Consider the following 14,677-nt stretch of genomic DNA (forward strand, 5'->3'; position numbering starts at 1 on the left):
TCTCTCCGCCCGAAATTAACTTTGCAGACATTTATCGTCATTGCAACTCACTATCGTTTCATCATATATGAGAGAAACGTTTGAGGCCTATGTAGGTTTTTACAACACAGTTAGGTTAGGGGGTAGGGTGGTGCAGTTTTAATGAGTCGGCCCAAACATTTATTTGGAAGTTTACTCAGTAAAGATAAATGCTACTGGGTTAATGATGAAACTCGGGGACTTCAGTCTGATGTCAGTAACATCGACCCAGGTCAAGTAAATATAAAACGTCAATACTTATTATCTGTCTCGGTTATCTGCCGAAACACATCCCATTGGGCGTAAAGGGCAAATAGTGGTGAAAAATATATGAATGGATAACCCATGTGTAACCCATGAATAACCCATGCTTGCAAGTGGGCTAACGGGATCGAGGGGTCAGGCTCACTGACTTGGTTGATGCATGTCATTGTATCCCATTGCGCATATCGATGCTGATGATGTCGTTCACTGGATTGTCTGGTTCAGACTCGATTATTAACAGACCGCCGTCATGTGGCTGGAATTTCGCTAAGTGCGGCTTGATTCATAAACGCATGCTCATGATACAGTCGGAATCATACATGAGACTCATTGGATTTATTATGAGTGAGTGAGTGACGTTTAACGCCGCTTTTAGCAATATTCCAGCAATATCACGGCGGGGGACACCAGAAATGGGCTTCACACATTGTACCCATGTCGGGAATCGAACCCGGGTCTTCGGCGTGACGAGCGAAAGATTTATTATGAATACAGGAAGGGGTTGGTGGCTTATACTTCTACATGCTTGTTTTTTATAATGAGAATATTGAAGTATGAGGTAACTTAAAAAAATGGGGGTCCATCGAAGTAATAAGACATACTTTCATTGTTAGAGTCCTTGTCATTTTGGGCGGTGGGTTAGCCTTGGGTAGCGGTGGGGTTAAAGCGTTTACTCGTCACGCCGAAGGCCCGGGTTCGATTCCCCACATTGGTACAATGTGTGAAGCCCATTTCTGGTGCACCCCGCCGTGATTTTGCTGGAATAATGCTAAAAGAGGCGTCAGACCACACTCACTCCTTTTCATGTATGAAAAAAATACTATTTGTCACACAGTATCTGTAGTGCTTCAGGCTACAGTCTGTGTTACGGAGACAGTTGCCAGAAATGTCAATTGTCTTGGTCACCATTGTCCAACCTTGTGGTGTCACCCTGGGCAAGTGACTTAGTTCAAATATGCCTCTGTTTACCCAGCAGGGAATGGGTACCCGATATGTGAGGTGGATGTTAAAACCTTCTGGCGCCCCTAGGCAACTTGGGTTGTATACTCCCCAGGGAGTTGAGAATGATAACTGGCATGCGAACGGATCCACTGGTTGGGGAACAAATAAAACCGCATTTGGGCAATTACTAGTACCTGTGGTATATAAATGTATGATATAATAAAATGATAAAAAATATAATGATAATATAATAAAAAATTTAAAATAATAAAATAAACTTAGCTTGGTTTATTTGTAAATTTCATTTTAATATTGTACCAAATTCATCCTGGTGGCAAGATGTGTTATGCTAGTGCCTGTGAATCTGATTTGCACATCTAATTTCAATATATTATGTAAGATGTATCTTATCGATATTTGACCTAATGTGCAATTGTATGCAATTTATTTAAACATGTTTTAATTCTCTTTTAAAACTCTTTTAACTTATGAATTCCAAACATGTTTACATTATTGGAATGTTATATTTCGGTGCTGTTTAGGCTGTGAGACTCTAGCTGATTTCATGTGTTTTGATCCTAACGTGTTGTACATTTTCTACACAACAAACAAACAAACCTAGATATAAAATCACCAGTTTATTAAAGGTCGTACCTCAATCGGTTTTCCCCAAACTAAAGGCATGTAAAGACATCATAAATTGAGAAGAAACATGTAACAATGGCCTAATATCAACGCTTTAAAAAGTTCCATATATAATCTAAATTGCTAAAGTATAACTCGTTTAATGTTTTCTTTAACGCTTTCAATGTTGTAGCTCAAAAGAAAAATTGGAAAATGGGTAAACTGTTAATAAACGAGTAATTCTCACAAAAAATATCTTTAAATTGTAAATCATAATGTAAGTGCTTTACCATAGGATATAATAAAATATTGAAAGCAAAATCTGAATATCTTCGGTTCACAACATAACTGATCCGTATTTTCAGAAACAGATCACATTGAGCAATGGTAACATTTATCACAGTTTCATAAATCATAATGCATGTCGGAAACAACAATAAAAACAACAATATAATATTCATGTCAACCACATGGCAAGCTGTTCAAAATGAAAAAAAAATGGAACTTTATCAACAAATTGGTAAAAAGTATATTTTATGATATTAGGACACCTCATTAATCCAACAGTTTGTAATCTCCAAGTTTGATGATTAACGACGTGTCCCTTCCCATGCGATCTTGAGGAAGAGCAGAAAAAACCCATCATTATTACATGTGCAAGTATTGGATCAAAATAAAATTTTCCTGAAATTACCCCCAAAAATAATTTTGCCTCAGGTTTTCACTCGCCCTCACCGGATATCCCGAAAGTGTTTGGGTCCCAACAAAATTGATAATTAGGAAAAGAGATTGGATCGTAAAGACAACCATTTCAAGTTTCCCTCTACCAAAAATCCCAGAACTCCTCTGATATTAATGAGTCCGTTTTTTGTTAAAAAAAGGATTTTTTTTAATACTGCATTATGTTTTTTCCAAATTGATCTTAGTGCCGCGGAACCTGGATACGTGTGGCCCTGGTTATCGGGATATATCGTAGTTTAATCATTTACAGTTACAAACGAGGTTAATGTCAAGGTCATGAAACAAAAGGTTTTTTTATCCAGACAAAACAATCTGCACTGTCTGGATTAAAGAGGGTTCAAGGTTTAGTGCCATTCTCGCGATAAACTGAAACATAACAACAATTAACAACATTCGTGAGTGTTTTACAGGTGTCGACGTATATACACGTAATGAGCTGCTCTCTGAATATACAAATCCATATCATCTGGCTACCTGGCTGTATATAGAATATACATGGCGTTATTAAGGGTAAGGGTATGCCATAGGGGTAAATAATCTAGTTACCTGCCCGTTCTTGACGCATGACATCGGTGTTACGTATGTAAAAAATCGGGTTACTTAGATTTGTTTGTGTTTTGTTTATTTGTTGTTTAACGCCGCACTCAGCAATATTCCAGCTATATGACGGCGGTCTGTAAATAATCGAGTCTGGACCAGACAATCCAGTGATTAACATCATGAGCATCGATCCACGCAATTGCCATCCGATGACATGCGTCACCCAAGTCAGTGAGCCCGTTAGTCGCCTCTTACGACAAGGCTGCTTCGCACAACATGAAGAACACTGCAGCGATGTTACTTACATGGGCACTATACAACATATTACCCGAACGCACATGCAGTATATAGCGATGTTACTATGTTATATGTGAAAATACAGCCGGTTACCCCCGTGTAGCATATAAGCGATGTTACTATTTGGGTTTCCATTTAGAATAAAAGGTCAGTGATTATGGGGAGAATATATGTTATATGGGTAATATATAGAAACATTCTGTACACAATACATTTATGCAATGTATTCTACGAAAACAAGTTATGATGATGCTAAATTACATTTTACGTAAACATATGAACTAGGAGAAATTGGCTAAACAAACTAGCAAGAATTCCAACATTAATTTCAACTTCAAAACATTTTGATGTTTTCTTCGGGAAAAGTAGCTACATGAAATTTATTGTGATATAATGAGAAATTATGATAATGATTTTGGTATTTTTGGTATTTCGTTGTTGGGTTTCGTTGTTACATATTCACCCAATCCATTTTGTCAGAATAATTTAGGTAGTTACAGGTTGTTTTCCCATAACAGAAATAACTAAACGTGTAAAAAGGATCTTGAGGATTCATCGGTGAGGCAACAACGTAAGGATTCGGAACTTGGTGTTTATGGGATAACTTGGTATTCCGACTGAATCAACAACGAAGATCCCTTTTCATATCCGTTGGCAATTGTTCTTCATTAGGTATGCGTACTGATGGATGCGATCAGATTCCATAATCTGTTGAGTGATTGAGTGAGTTGGGTTTAACGCCGCTTTTAACAGTATTCCAGTTATATCGCGGCGTGTCAGCTTAATGTGGGAGGAAAGCCCGAAGTGATGCAGGTCTCAGACGTTTACCACTTTGGTGAAACCCACGAGCACGGGTATGGTGCTGACAAACCTAGAAACATAATCGGGGCGAACCGGGATTCGAACCCACAATCATAGGTTTCTGGCGTGCCCAAGGGACGCAACTCTGCACAGCCGAACTTCTCCACTAAACTAAACCCTGTTGATTTTTCAAACAATGCTCGATGTGGAATCACAATTTGGTGACCTGCATGTAAGGGATATCATCAGAAGACGCATCATCATAAACAAGATAGGAGTCCAACTCAGCAAATAGCTCGGCGTCCAGTTCGGAATCTAGGTTGGGATCGGTGCTGGTGGTGGAACTAGAGCCGTCGAGGTCGTCGTCCGTCATGGATGCTGTCTCGTTCAAGTCCATGGAAGAAGAGCTGGCACTGCTTTCGCTGGAGCGAGATCGCAGAGAAAACAGCTCGTTCAGCATAACAGGATCAAGGTCTGCAAAAGGATCAACGTATTCGACGTCGCTTGATCCTATGCTGCCGCTGTCTACGGAGCCTTCTGTTCTCGTGACGTCGTTCTGTGGTTCTATGTCTACCTGGAAGTTGAACCTTTCGTCCCCGGTATCCTGATCTGAGCTGAGACCCGAGTCTGGGGGCGTGGTCTCCCGGGGTGTCCTTTCCTCTATAATGCTCAGGGGTCTCTGGATTTCACTGAAGGTGTGGCTCCGGCGGATTATCCCTGCTGGTTTGCTGATTGTTGGCGCAGAGGCACGCCTTACGGCCAAACTGGGGAATACAGAGAGATTATTACCCGAATGTGTTTTCGTATCGGGAATTTCATATTTAAGAAATAAAAATTCTTATAACCGTATTTCCTCTAAAAAGCGCCACGGTGATCATTCTTTGAACAAGCTTCCAAACTGGCGCTGGAGGCCCGGCGCCTCTTATAGATACTGTGTTTATTAGAGGAAATACTGTATCGATGACGCCGGAGACTCTAAGGCGAAACAGTAGGTGAATTCGAAATGTTCAGGAAAAACTCTTACTTCTCAATGTTGCCCTTCTTCATGATTGAGTGAGTGAGTGAGTTAGGTTTAACGCCGCTTTGAGCAGTATTTCAGCCAAATCACGTCCTGTCAGCTGAATGTCGGAGGAAAGCCCGAAGTGATGCAGGTCTCAGACGTTTACAGCTTTGGTGAAACCCACAAGCACGCTATGGTGCTGAAATACCTAGAAACATAATCGGAGCGAATCGGGATTTGAACCCACGATCAAAGGTTTCTGGCGTGCCCAAGGGACGCAAGTCTGCGCCTTAGATAACTGAGCCACCCGTGTTCCCATTACTTTATGAGCTATTCGATAAAACTATTCAACTCAACAATACATGTAAATGAGAGCAGGTGTCTGGTGATGTTCCTTATACTTGTGCGATGCTATTCGGACGGCGGGGAACCCGGTGGTTGAAGCGTTCACTCGTCACAGCGAAGACCGGTTTCGAATCCCGAAATTTGTACATGAACCCATTTCTGGTATCCCTTTACTCCTTCTGTAGTTCCTGACTATGCTTGCCGTAAAAAGCGACTAACGGGATCGGGTGGTCGGGCTCGCTGACTTGGTTGATGCATGTCATCGATCCCAATTGCGTGGATCGATGCTCATGATTAATCACTGCATTGTCTGGTCCAGACTCGATTATTTACAGACCGCCGTCATATAGCTGGAATATTGCTGAGTGCGGCGTAAAACAACAAACCAACCAACCAACTAACCTTCTGTAGTTCCAATAACAGATTCACTCTTATTTTGATTCTAGGTTGGGTAACATGCATACCCCTGCTCGTCTGTTTCCCTAAAGTGGTTAACGCCTCACATCTGCATCACGTTCTGTTCTAAATTAAGCTGAGACGCCGTGATGTAACTGAAATACTTTTCAAAGCGGCGTAAAACACAACTCACTCACTACCTACCTAGTCCTCCTCCGGAGTACTGACTCTTCCTCCATCCTCAGCATGGAGTGGCGTCTGGCCAGGGCGAGAGACGCTCTTCTCACTATCGACTTTCGCCGCGCTATCGACAACCGTTTCAAGGCTCTGTCAAAAAAATTAACGCATTAACGCTGCTATAAAATATTAATTTGTACGGCAAGATTAACCACATTTAAGATTGAAAGATCTAAATGCATCAAATAAATGAGTAAGTCAGCTTCTATGATATTTTCCTTTATTGTAGTCTTTCTCACGGGGAAACCAGGGTTCCCGCATAGTAACGTGTAGAGTCAAACAATGCTCTTGACATCCCACGCCGTGAGATAGTCATCTGCACTGAACAATTATAATGCTAAATCACTATATGCTGCACTGTTAGTTCACTGTTAGAGATCGCGAGACTATTCGAAGTATTGTGCGGTGCATTAGATTACAAAGACTCTGATTTCAAAAAGATGTTCTCGGGTTTATGACCGATTGCTACATAAACCAATGCCATGACCAAAAAACATATGAGAATATATATAACAAACATCGGTTCAATGCTATTCATGAAGATCCGGGTTAGAATTGGTCTCCAGCAACCAAACAGGATCGGGTGGTCAGGCTCCTGACATCGTGTTCCAGCGTAGGTCTATGCTCATGATGTCAATCACTGGATTGTCTGGTCCAGACTCGATTATTTACAGACCGCCACCATATAGCTGAAATAATGCTGAGAGGCGTTTAAACAACACACAACGACACTAATGATTAAGGCTGAAGCTCGCGTCTACGACAGACAATGTGATTCCACGTGTGTGTCTAGCCTACTCACCGTCGGGGAGCGATCCGCAAGATGAGCTGAAGGTATATCTGAAACTTCTCTGAAAGGAGGAGATGATGTTTAGGGAACATTGTCAGATGTTGTACTATAAAGTATATTACGTTTAGTTTCTCTGCATGTGACCATTCGGCATAATGTACATGGGTAGATCAGTCGTCTAAGGCGCCGCAATTCCCTGTGCAGAGTTGCGTCCCTTCCTTATCCTATGGGTTCGAATCCAGGAATCGCCATGATAATGTTTCTTAGTTTGTCACCTCCACACCTCTGCTCGTGTTGCACCACAGTGCTAAACGTCTAATACCTGCACCACTTTAAGCTTTCCTCCACACCGTGATATAAGCATAGGCATAACTGAAGTGCTGTTTAAAGCAGCGTTTAACCCAACGCCCTCACTCACTACAATGTTAAATAATAGTCTCCAGCTAATTGGACATTGAAAGGACCAATGACTCATTTTTAAATCCAGGGGTTTCAACATAGGGAGACATTTCCAGGGAACGATACCAATGACTCACCTTGGTTGTCTGTTTTCCGAGATATGAGTGAGTGAGTTGGGTTTAACGCCGCTTTTAACAGTATTCCAGTTATATCGCGGCGTGTCAGCTTAATGTGGGAGGAAAGCCCGAAGTGATGAAGTTTACCACTTCGGTGAAACCCACGAGCACGGGTATGGTGCTGACAAAACTAGAAACATAATCGGGGCAAACCGGGATTCGAACCCACAATCATAGGTTTCTGGCGCGACCAAGGGACGCAACCCTGCACAGCGAATCGCGGCGCCTTAGATGAATTTCTCCACGAATCGGCAAACGCAAAATATATATTGATGTTCTGATATCGTTCAGTTATGGATAGATAGCCATTTTGTGTCCACTCATTTACCCTCCTGCACAGTATTTAGATCTATGCATAAAGATTCTGAGTGACAAAAACCTATCCACAAGAATGTATAACAAGAGGGATGACTTCAACTTTCTAACAGTCAACTTTCCCTTTATTTATGCCACCATATATATTTATGTTGAGCAATATTAAAGCAGCTCCAGCCTTTGGTGTACATTTTACGACGGTCGTTTGTACAGTCGAGCATGCCCTTTCTACGAAGATTTGAAACAGCGTCATGAGACGCCAATAAGACGTCACAAGACTTCAGCATTCAACGTCTTTGGGGGGCGGTCGGGTAGCCTAGTGGTTAAAGCGTTAGCTCGTCACGCCGAAGACCCGGGTTCGATTCCCGACATGGGTACAATGTGTGAAGCCCATTTCTGGTGTCCCCCGCCGTGATATTGCTGGAATGTTGCTAAAAGCGGCGTAAAACCTCACTCACTCACTCACTCATTCAACGTCTTTGGGGATACGTCAGGGAAACTTATGATTATGTAAAGGGTTCCCCCACTCCCGTGATATGGCTTGACAATTCTGAATCCTCCTCAAACCTATGTATTTTGCTTACCACTTTTTTTTACCACTAAAACGTTTCCGATTTTTCGAATACTAAGTACTTAGAATGACTGCTCATTAGTTATAGATATTCAGTGAAACATAAACACACATTGATGTCATTTACATAGTTCATATATTTAAAATCATGTATATGTTTTGACACAATGATATATATATATATATATAATAAAGTCCACGTAGACCCGACATCCATCTGTATCAGTTTCAGACGTACATGTAGTACTTTCACTGTCTCATAACAGCTCTTCAGTGTAACAGTGTATACATATATATATATATATATATATATATGTGTGTGTGTGTGTGTGTGTGTGTGTGTGTGTGTGTGTGTGTGTGTGTGTGTGTGTGTGTGTGTGTGTGTGTGTGTGTGTGCGTACGTGCGTGCGTGCGATCGTGTGTGCGTGCGTGCTGGCGTGCGTGTGTGTGTGTGTGTGTGTGTGCGTGCGTGCGTGCGTGCGTGCGTGCGATCGTGTGTGCGTGCGTGCGTGCGTGCTGGCGTGCGTGTGTGTGTGTGTTGACGAAGCTCACCTGAAAATTGACCGTTGATTTTGAGGAACTTCTTGGGTATGTAGAGAATCAGAGAGAAGACAACGAGAGCCAGGGACACGATAAACTCTGGCTTGGGTGCCTGGAGAAACGGCGCTATGGAGAAACAGGCGATGATGGCAACGACGACGATTGGGATGGCGATGTTAACCTGTTGATGACGTAACAGTGTGTTATTAAACGCCTCTGCGAAAAACATTTCACTTACATCAGGGCGCGTCAAAGGAAATCCGCAAGTAATGCAGGTTTAGACGTTTAAACCTTTTGTGAAACACACGAGCAAGGGTGTGGGCAACAAACCAAGAATCATAATCAGAGAGAATATTGGACTGAATCGCGATCACAAGATTCTGGAACGCCTAAGGGACGCAACTCTGCACAGCGAATTGCGGTGCCTGGACGAGTGTGCCACCCAACATTTGTAAATGAATGTTATTAAACACCGCCCTTGACAATATTCCAGCTTTATTTCGGCGACTTGTTTGTAGTCAAGTCTGGGCCTGGTAGACCAGTAGTTGAACAACGATGGCAACCATTGGGACATGATGATACACAACCAGGTGACACATTGTAAATACTTGATCGGTTCTAGCAGTGAGTGAGTGAGTTTGGTTTAACATCGCTTTTAACAGTATTCCAGTTATATCGCGGCGTGTCAGCTTAATGTGGGAGGAAAGCCCGAACTGATGCAGGTCTCAGACGTTTACCACTTCGGTGAAACCCACGAGCATGGGGATGGTGCTGACAAACCTAGAAACATAATCGGGAATTCGAACCCACAATCATAGTTTTCTGGCGTGCCCAAGGAACGCAACTCTGCACAGCGAATCGCGGCGCCTTAGACGACTGGGCCACCCGTGCCCCCCCCCCCCCCCCCCCCCCGGTTCTAGCAAGCAAGGGCAGTATTTAACATTTCAACTACCGCGCAAGTACTGTGCATATACACATTGTCGTTAAGATAGGCGTGAAGCGTACGCCAATCACCTAAACCGACTAGTTGTCACATTGTGAAGGTTTGTGGATTTGTAAATATGAGAACAAAATAGGAATATGCCATGAATATTTCATTTACAAGACAGTTGTCTTAAAATGTTTTTTTATTCTTATACATTTTTTTGCATTTCTTTTTATTAAATGTATTTCTGATGTCGTGATACTGCTGGAATATTGCTAATTGGGTGAGTGAGTTTGGTTTTACGCCGCTTTTAGCAATATTCCAGCAATATCACGGCTGGGGACACCAGAAATGGGCTTCACACATTGTACCCATGTTGGGAATCGAACCCGGGTCTTCGGCGTGACGAGCGAATGCTTTAACCACTAGGCTACCCGACCCCCCTCCAAATATTAAAATTCCATAAAGCTTTTTAAATGTTTATATTTTTATACAGTTTTTTCATTTCTTTTCTTTCAATGTATTTCTGATGTGATATTCCTGGAATATTGCTAAAAGCGGCGTAAAACCATACTCGCTCACTCACTCATTCAATCTATATTATTTTTACCAAAATATGAAAATTCCATATTTCAAAGTGATTTGCATTTGCAATTAAGATATAAAATACGTGACTACAGTGATACATGTACGGGGCGGTCGGGTAGCCCAGTGGTTAAAGCGTTTGCTCGTCACGCCAAAGACCCGGGTTCGATTCCCGACATGGGTACAATGTGTGAAGACCATTTCCGGTGTCCCCCGCCGTGATATTGCTTGAATATTGCTAAAAGCGGCGTGAAACCATACTCACTCACTCACTCACTCACTCACTCACTGATACATGTACGCTTGGCCCACCTTATAGGGCCTTGACTTTGCCTTGTTTTTCACTCTGAGGACCAGGAGTGCCAGGATTGACAGACCATGGAACAACCAGACAGTGAAGACGAAGAACCGAACCAGGACGGCCAGCGAGCCGAACATCAGCATCAGGATGGCGATCAACGCCTGCAGCAGACACTACATCATCACCGTCTCATTCAGGTAGTAGTACGCCAAGATTCAAGTAAACAAAGCGACAAAACCCTTTCCATATCCAATAGAGATCTCTGCATAAAGCAGTATGAGTCCGTCTATATCATGAGCATGTGTTTATGAATCACTATCAAGCAGTGATGGTACCAGGTGTTAGCGAGAAGATGAGCGTATCCTGCCCCACCGGTGGCACCCATCACAAACACATGCAAAGGCAAGTCAATTGTTCACCTGAAAAAAATATATTTAAGTAAATCTTTCGAAAGTTTTATGGTAGACATGTGGAGGACATGTCCAAATGTGACTCGTTAGAGACCCAAATAATGTCTGGTGAAATTCCATATTTTGACTTCTACCATATGTTTCAGTACTTTTTAGGTGGACTTTTGACTTGCCTTTGCGTGTGTTTGTGTCGGGCTGAGGGTTCCATATATATGTAGCTTATAAATGTTTTTGTTGAGACATGACAATCACTTATTTAGCAACCATGTATACAAAGTGGAACACACTACTTTGTGTGATGAATCCAACACGGCGTCATTGATGTCACTGTATTGCTTGTTACCTATGATTTGTTTTAAATGTTGTTAGCTCACCTTATACGAATATCATGAAAATAACTGTAGAATCTTTTTTAATACATATTCATCATGTTTCAAATACTATTCACAGACAGACGTGTTTATTCAGTATTGCGGCATTGTGACCCAGAGTACAGTTGAATAAACAAAATATAGTCGTAGTCAAGTGACTGACAGGACAATTGCTAAATTAACAGCCCTTAGGAATCTTATAGAAAATGTGTTTGATAAAGATGGCTACTTACTTAATAGTATTTACATCATTTGAGTTAAGTAAATTGTACATTACTTAGAGTATGTATTTTCTAAATGTGCACAGGAAATATTTCTTTCTTTGGGAAGCAAAGGCATCACAGATAACAGGACATGATACTCGTCTTCAATGGATCCAGATTTACAATATGTACAAAAAATATTTGAATTGTCTATGTGTTTTACGTTTAAACAATGTAAAGAGATTCTAAACTTAGAAAACGCTTGTAGACAGGATTTATCATTTACTGTTTCTCAGGTTGAAACACTGATTTAATTGAAGCATAATGTGAAAGAAAATGAGAAGATCTGATAGGTTCTGACGAACCTTGAACGAAAATATCAACGTGTCTTTGTTTAAAAGTAGAAACAAACGATAGCTTATCGCCAACATCTTGGGCAATCCAAACATAGGAGACACTACAAGAAAATAATTATGTTCTGACACTAGACGCCAATGTATGTTTGCCATCAATATCTAAGATACTAACAATATTCAGAGTCGTGGCTATCGAACAGCAAATGACCCTCACTCCCCCTCCCCCCCCCCCCCCCCCCCCCCCCCTCCCCATCCCCATCCCTCTTACCCTGCTGATGAGGGTGATGATGTTGGTCTTGCTGCGCACGTGTACCCAGGAGGAGAACTCCGGCATGTTGCCGTCCTTCAGAGCGACGCCAGACAGTCTGCGTGGACAAACATGACGGAATGTGTATCGTTTAATGTAAACACAGTTGATGGCTGTTGTCTCAAAAACCTGAGGGAGCGGTCGTATAGCCTAGTGGTTAAAGCGTTCGCTCGTCACGCCGAAGACCCGGGTTCGATTCCCGACATGGGTACAATGTGTGATGCCCATGTCTGGTGTCCCCCGCCGTTATATTGCTGGAATATTGCTAAAAGCGGCGTAAAACCATACTCACACACTCAAAAAATGACACACAAGTAGAAAGGCTGGGATTTTATCGAAATAAATTTTCCCCGAAAACGCTTAAAACATAATTATGCTTGAGAATGTTGTAAAAAGGAAATTGCAAGAAAAAGATCATTGTAACAAAATAAATATAGCCTCATAGTTTTAATAAAAAAAATATATCTGATTTTACAGTTGCAGCAGAAAAAAAACAGAGTTTCCATGCAAAACTTACAAATTCTTCATTGTCTGCCATGTTCTAACTGAGGAAGAGAATTTATGGATGTCAACTTCTGTATTACGAAGAACACAACGTTTCGGAGTATAGACTTACTCCTTCATAAGTATATATATCGAAACGTTGTGTTCCTCCATAAATTCTCTTCCTTATGTGTATAACTTCTAAATTCTAACTTCTTCTTTCAAAGACTTGTGTCAACTACTTTTCTTTTTGTGTTTTTCACTTTAATATCATCAGTATATTTATTTTCTGAGGCCTATATATCAAATCACGTGTTGTACTGGGAATAGTGTGACGGCTTTTGTGGTCCAGGTGTACAAGAACAGATAACCACTACGATAAGAGACTACACGAAGTAAGGATAGTAAGAACAGACTGTTTACATAGTGCAGGTAACAAACTTTATGATATGAATTTAACAATCTACGGAGACGTCGTACGAGCTTATGCCTTCAATGTCATCATTCAAAACGGGCTCTTTGCCAGAAGTAACTTCAGTGTTAAAACTGTTAGAGTACCCCCGACATCAGAAATATGAGTACCCTGCCAAGAGAACGACCGTTAATTGAAGTCATACATTATTCCCCCACGTACCCCAAGAGTGATAACGACATCATAATGTGATAAAATAAAGGTGTGTACTTTACCAGTTTTGATAAATTTATCTGAAGAATTAGCTTGAAGGCCACGTCCCCTATCTCTTTTGTTTGATGTGCTCGACTCGTGGCCAACTAGAGGATAATAGAATGAAACGCACCTTAAGCAAATATGCCAAATACCGCCCTCTACTAAACACTATCCTGTCGGGGTCACACTCCTGACCCACATGTCACAATATACAACTTGAGTTGTATTATCCGATCTTCATTCATCCTGACTACTAACAGTAAACCCTTAGACAAACAGGGGACTTCAAACTCGTCACGTCCCAGTATCAGAATAATACATGATGAAAAGTCACTAAAACTAGGGTTTTTTTCTCACATATTTTATAAATCTGTTGATTCCCTAACCAATGCTTGTCTCCCTGAAAGGATTATGGGTAGAATTAGTCCAATAACCTATGTTTGTCTCCCTGTGGGGATAGCAGGTAGAATTGAACCTACGTACATGTATAACCTATGCTTGTTCGCCTGTGGGGATTACAGGCTATAACCTATGCTTGTCTCCCTGTGGGGATTCAAGTAGAATTGAAGCTATAACCTATGTTTGTTGCCCTGTGGGGATTACAGCCTATAACCTATGCTTGTCTCCCTGTGGGGTTTACAGCCTATAACCTATGCTTGTCTCCCTGTGGGGATTCAAGTAGAATTGAAGCTATAACCTATGCTTGTTGCCCTGTGGGGATTACAGCCTATAACCTATGCTTGTCTCCCTGTAGGGATTCAAGTAGAATTGAAGCTATAACCTATGCTTGTCTGCCTGTGGGGATTACAGGTAGAATTGGCCCAATAACCTATGCTTGTCTCCCTGTGGAGATTACGGGTAGAGTTGGCCCTATAACCTATGCTTGTCTCCCTGTGGTGATTACAGCCTATAACCTATGCTTGTCTCCCTGTGGGGATTACAGCCTATAACCTATGCTTGTCTCCCTGTGGGGATTACAGCCTATAACATATGCTTGTCTCCTTGTGGGGATTACAGCCTATAACCTATGCTTGTCTCCCTGTGGGGATTACAGGTAGAATTGGCCCAATCAC

At 41.7% G+C, this 14,677-nt stretch overlaps 1 protein-coding gene across 1 annotated transcript in view; it reads right to left on the minus strand.

Annotated features, from left to right (window-relative positions):
* Positions 1–4,269: 4,269 nt before the first annotated feature.
* The window catches only part of LOC124119648 (b(0,+)-type amino acid transporter 1-like), a 30,336-nt gene continuing 19,928 nt past the window's right edge, over positions 4,270–14,677 (minus strand). The window contains exons 10-15 of the mRNA XM_048397430.1: positions 12,416–12,512; positions 10,819–10,968; positions 9,009–9,177; positions 7,008–7,056; positions 6,173–6,295; positions 4,270–4,991 (exon numbers count right to left, since the gene is read on the minus strand). Coding sequence (XP_048253387.1) covers positions 4,439–4,991; positions 6,173–6,295; positions 7,008–7,056; positions 9,009–9,177; positions 10,819–10,968; positions 12,416–12,512 — 1,141 coding nt within the window. The 3' untranslated portion in view covers positions 4,270–4,438. The remainder of the gene's footprint in view (positions 4,992–6,172; positions 6,296–7,007; positions 7,057–9,008; positions 9,178–10,818; positions 10,969–12,415; positions 12,513–14,677) is intronic.

Source organism: Haliotis rufescens, unplaced genomic scaffold (assembly GCF_023055435.1).
Source record: "Haliotis rufescens isolate VD_foot unplaced genomic scaffold, xgHalRufe1.0.p SCAF_17, whole genome shotgun sequence".
Taxonomy (NCBI): domain Eukaryota; kingdom Metazoa; phylum Mollusca; class Gastropoda; order Lepetellida; family Haliotidae; genus Haliotis; species Haliotis rufescens.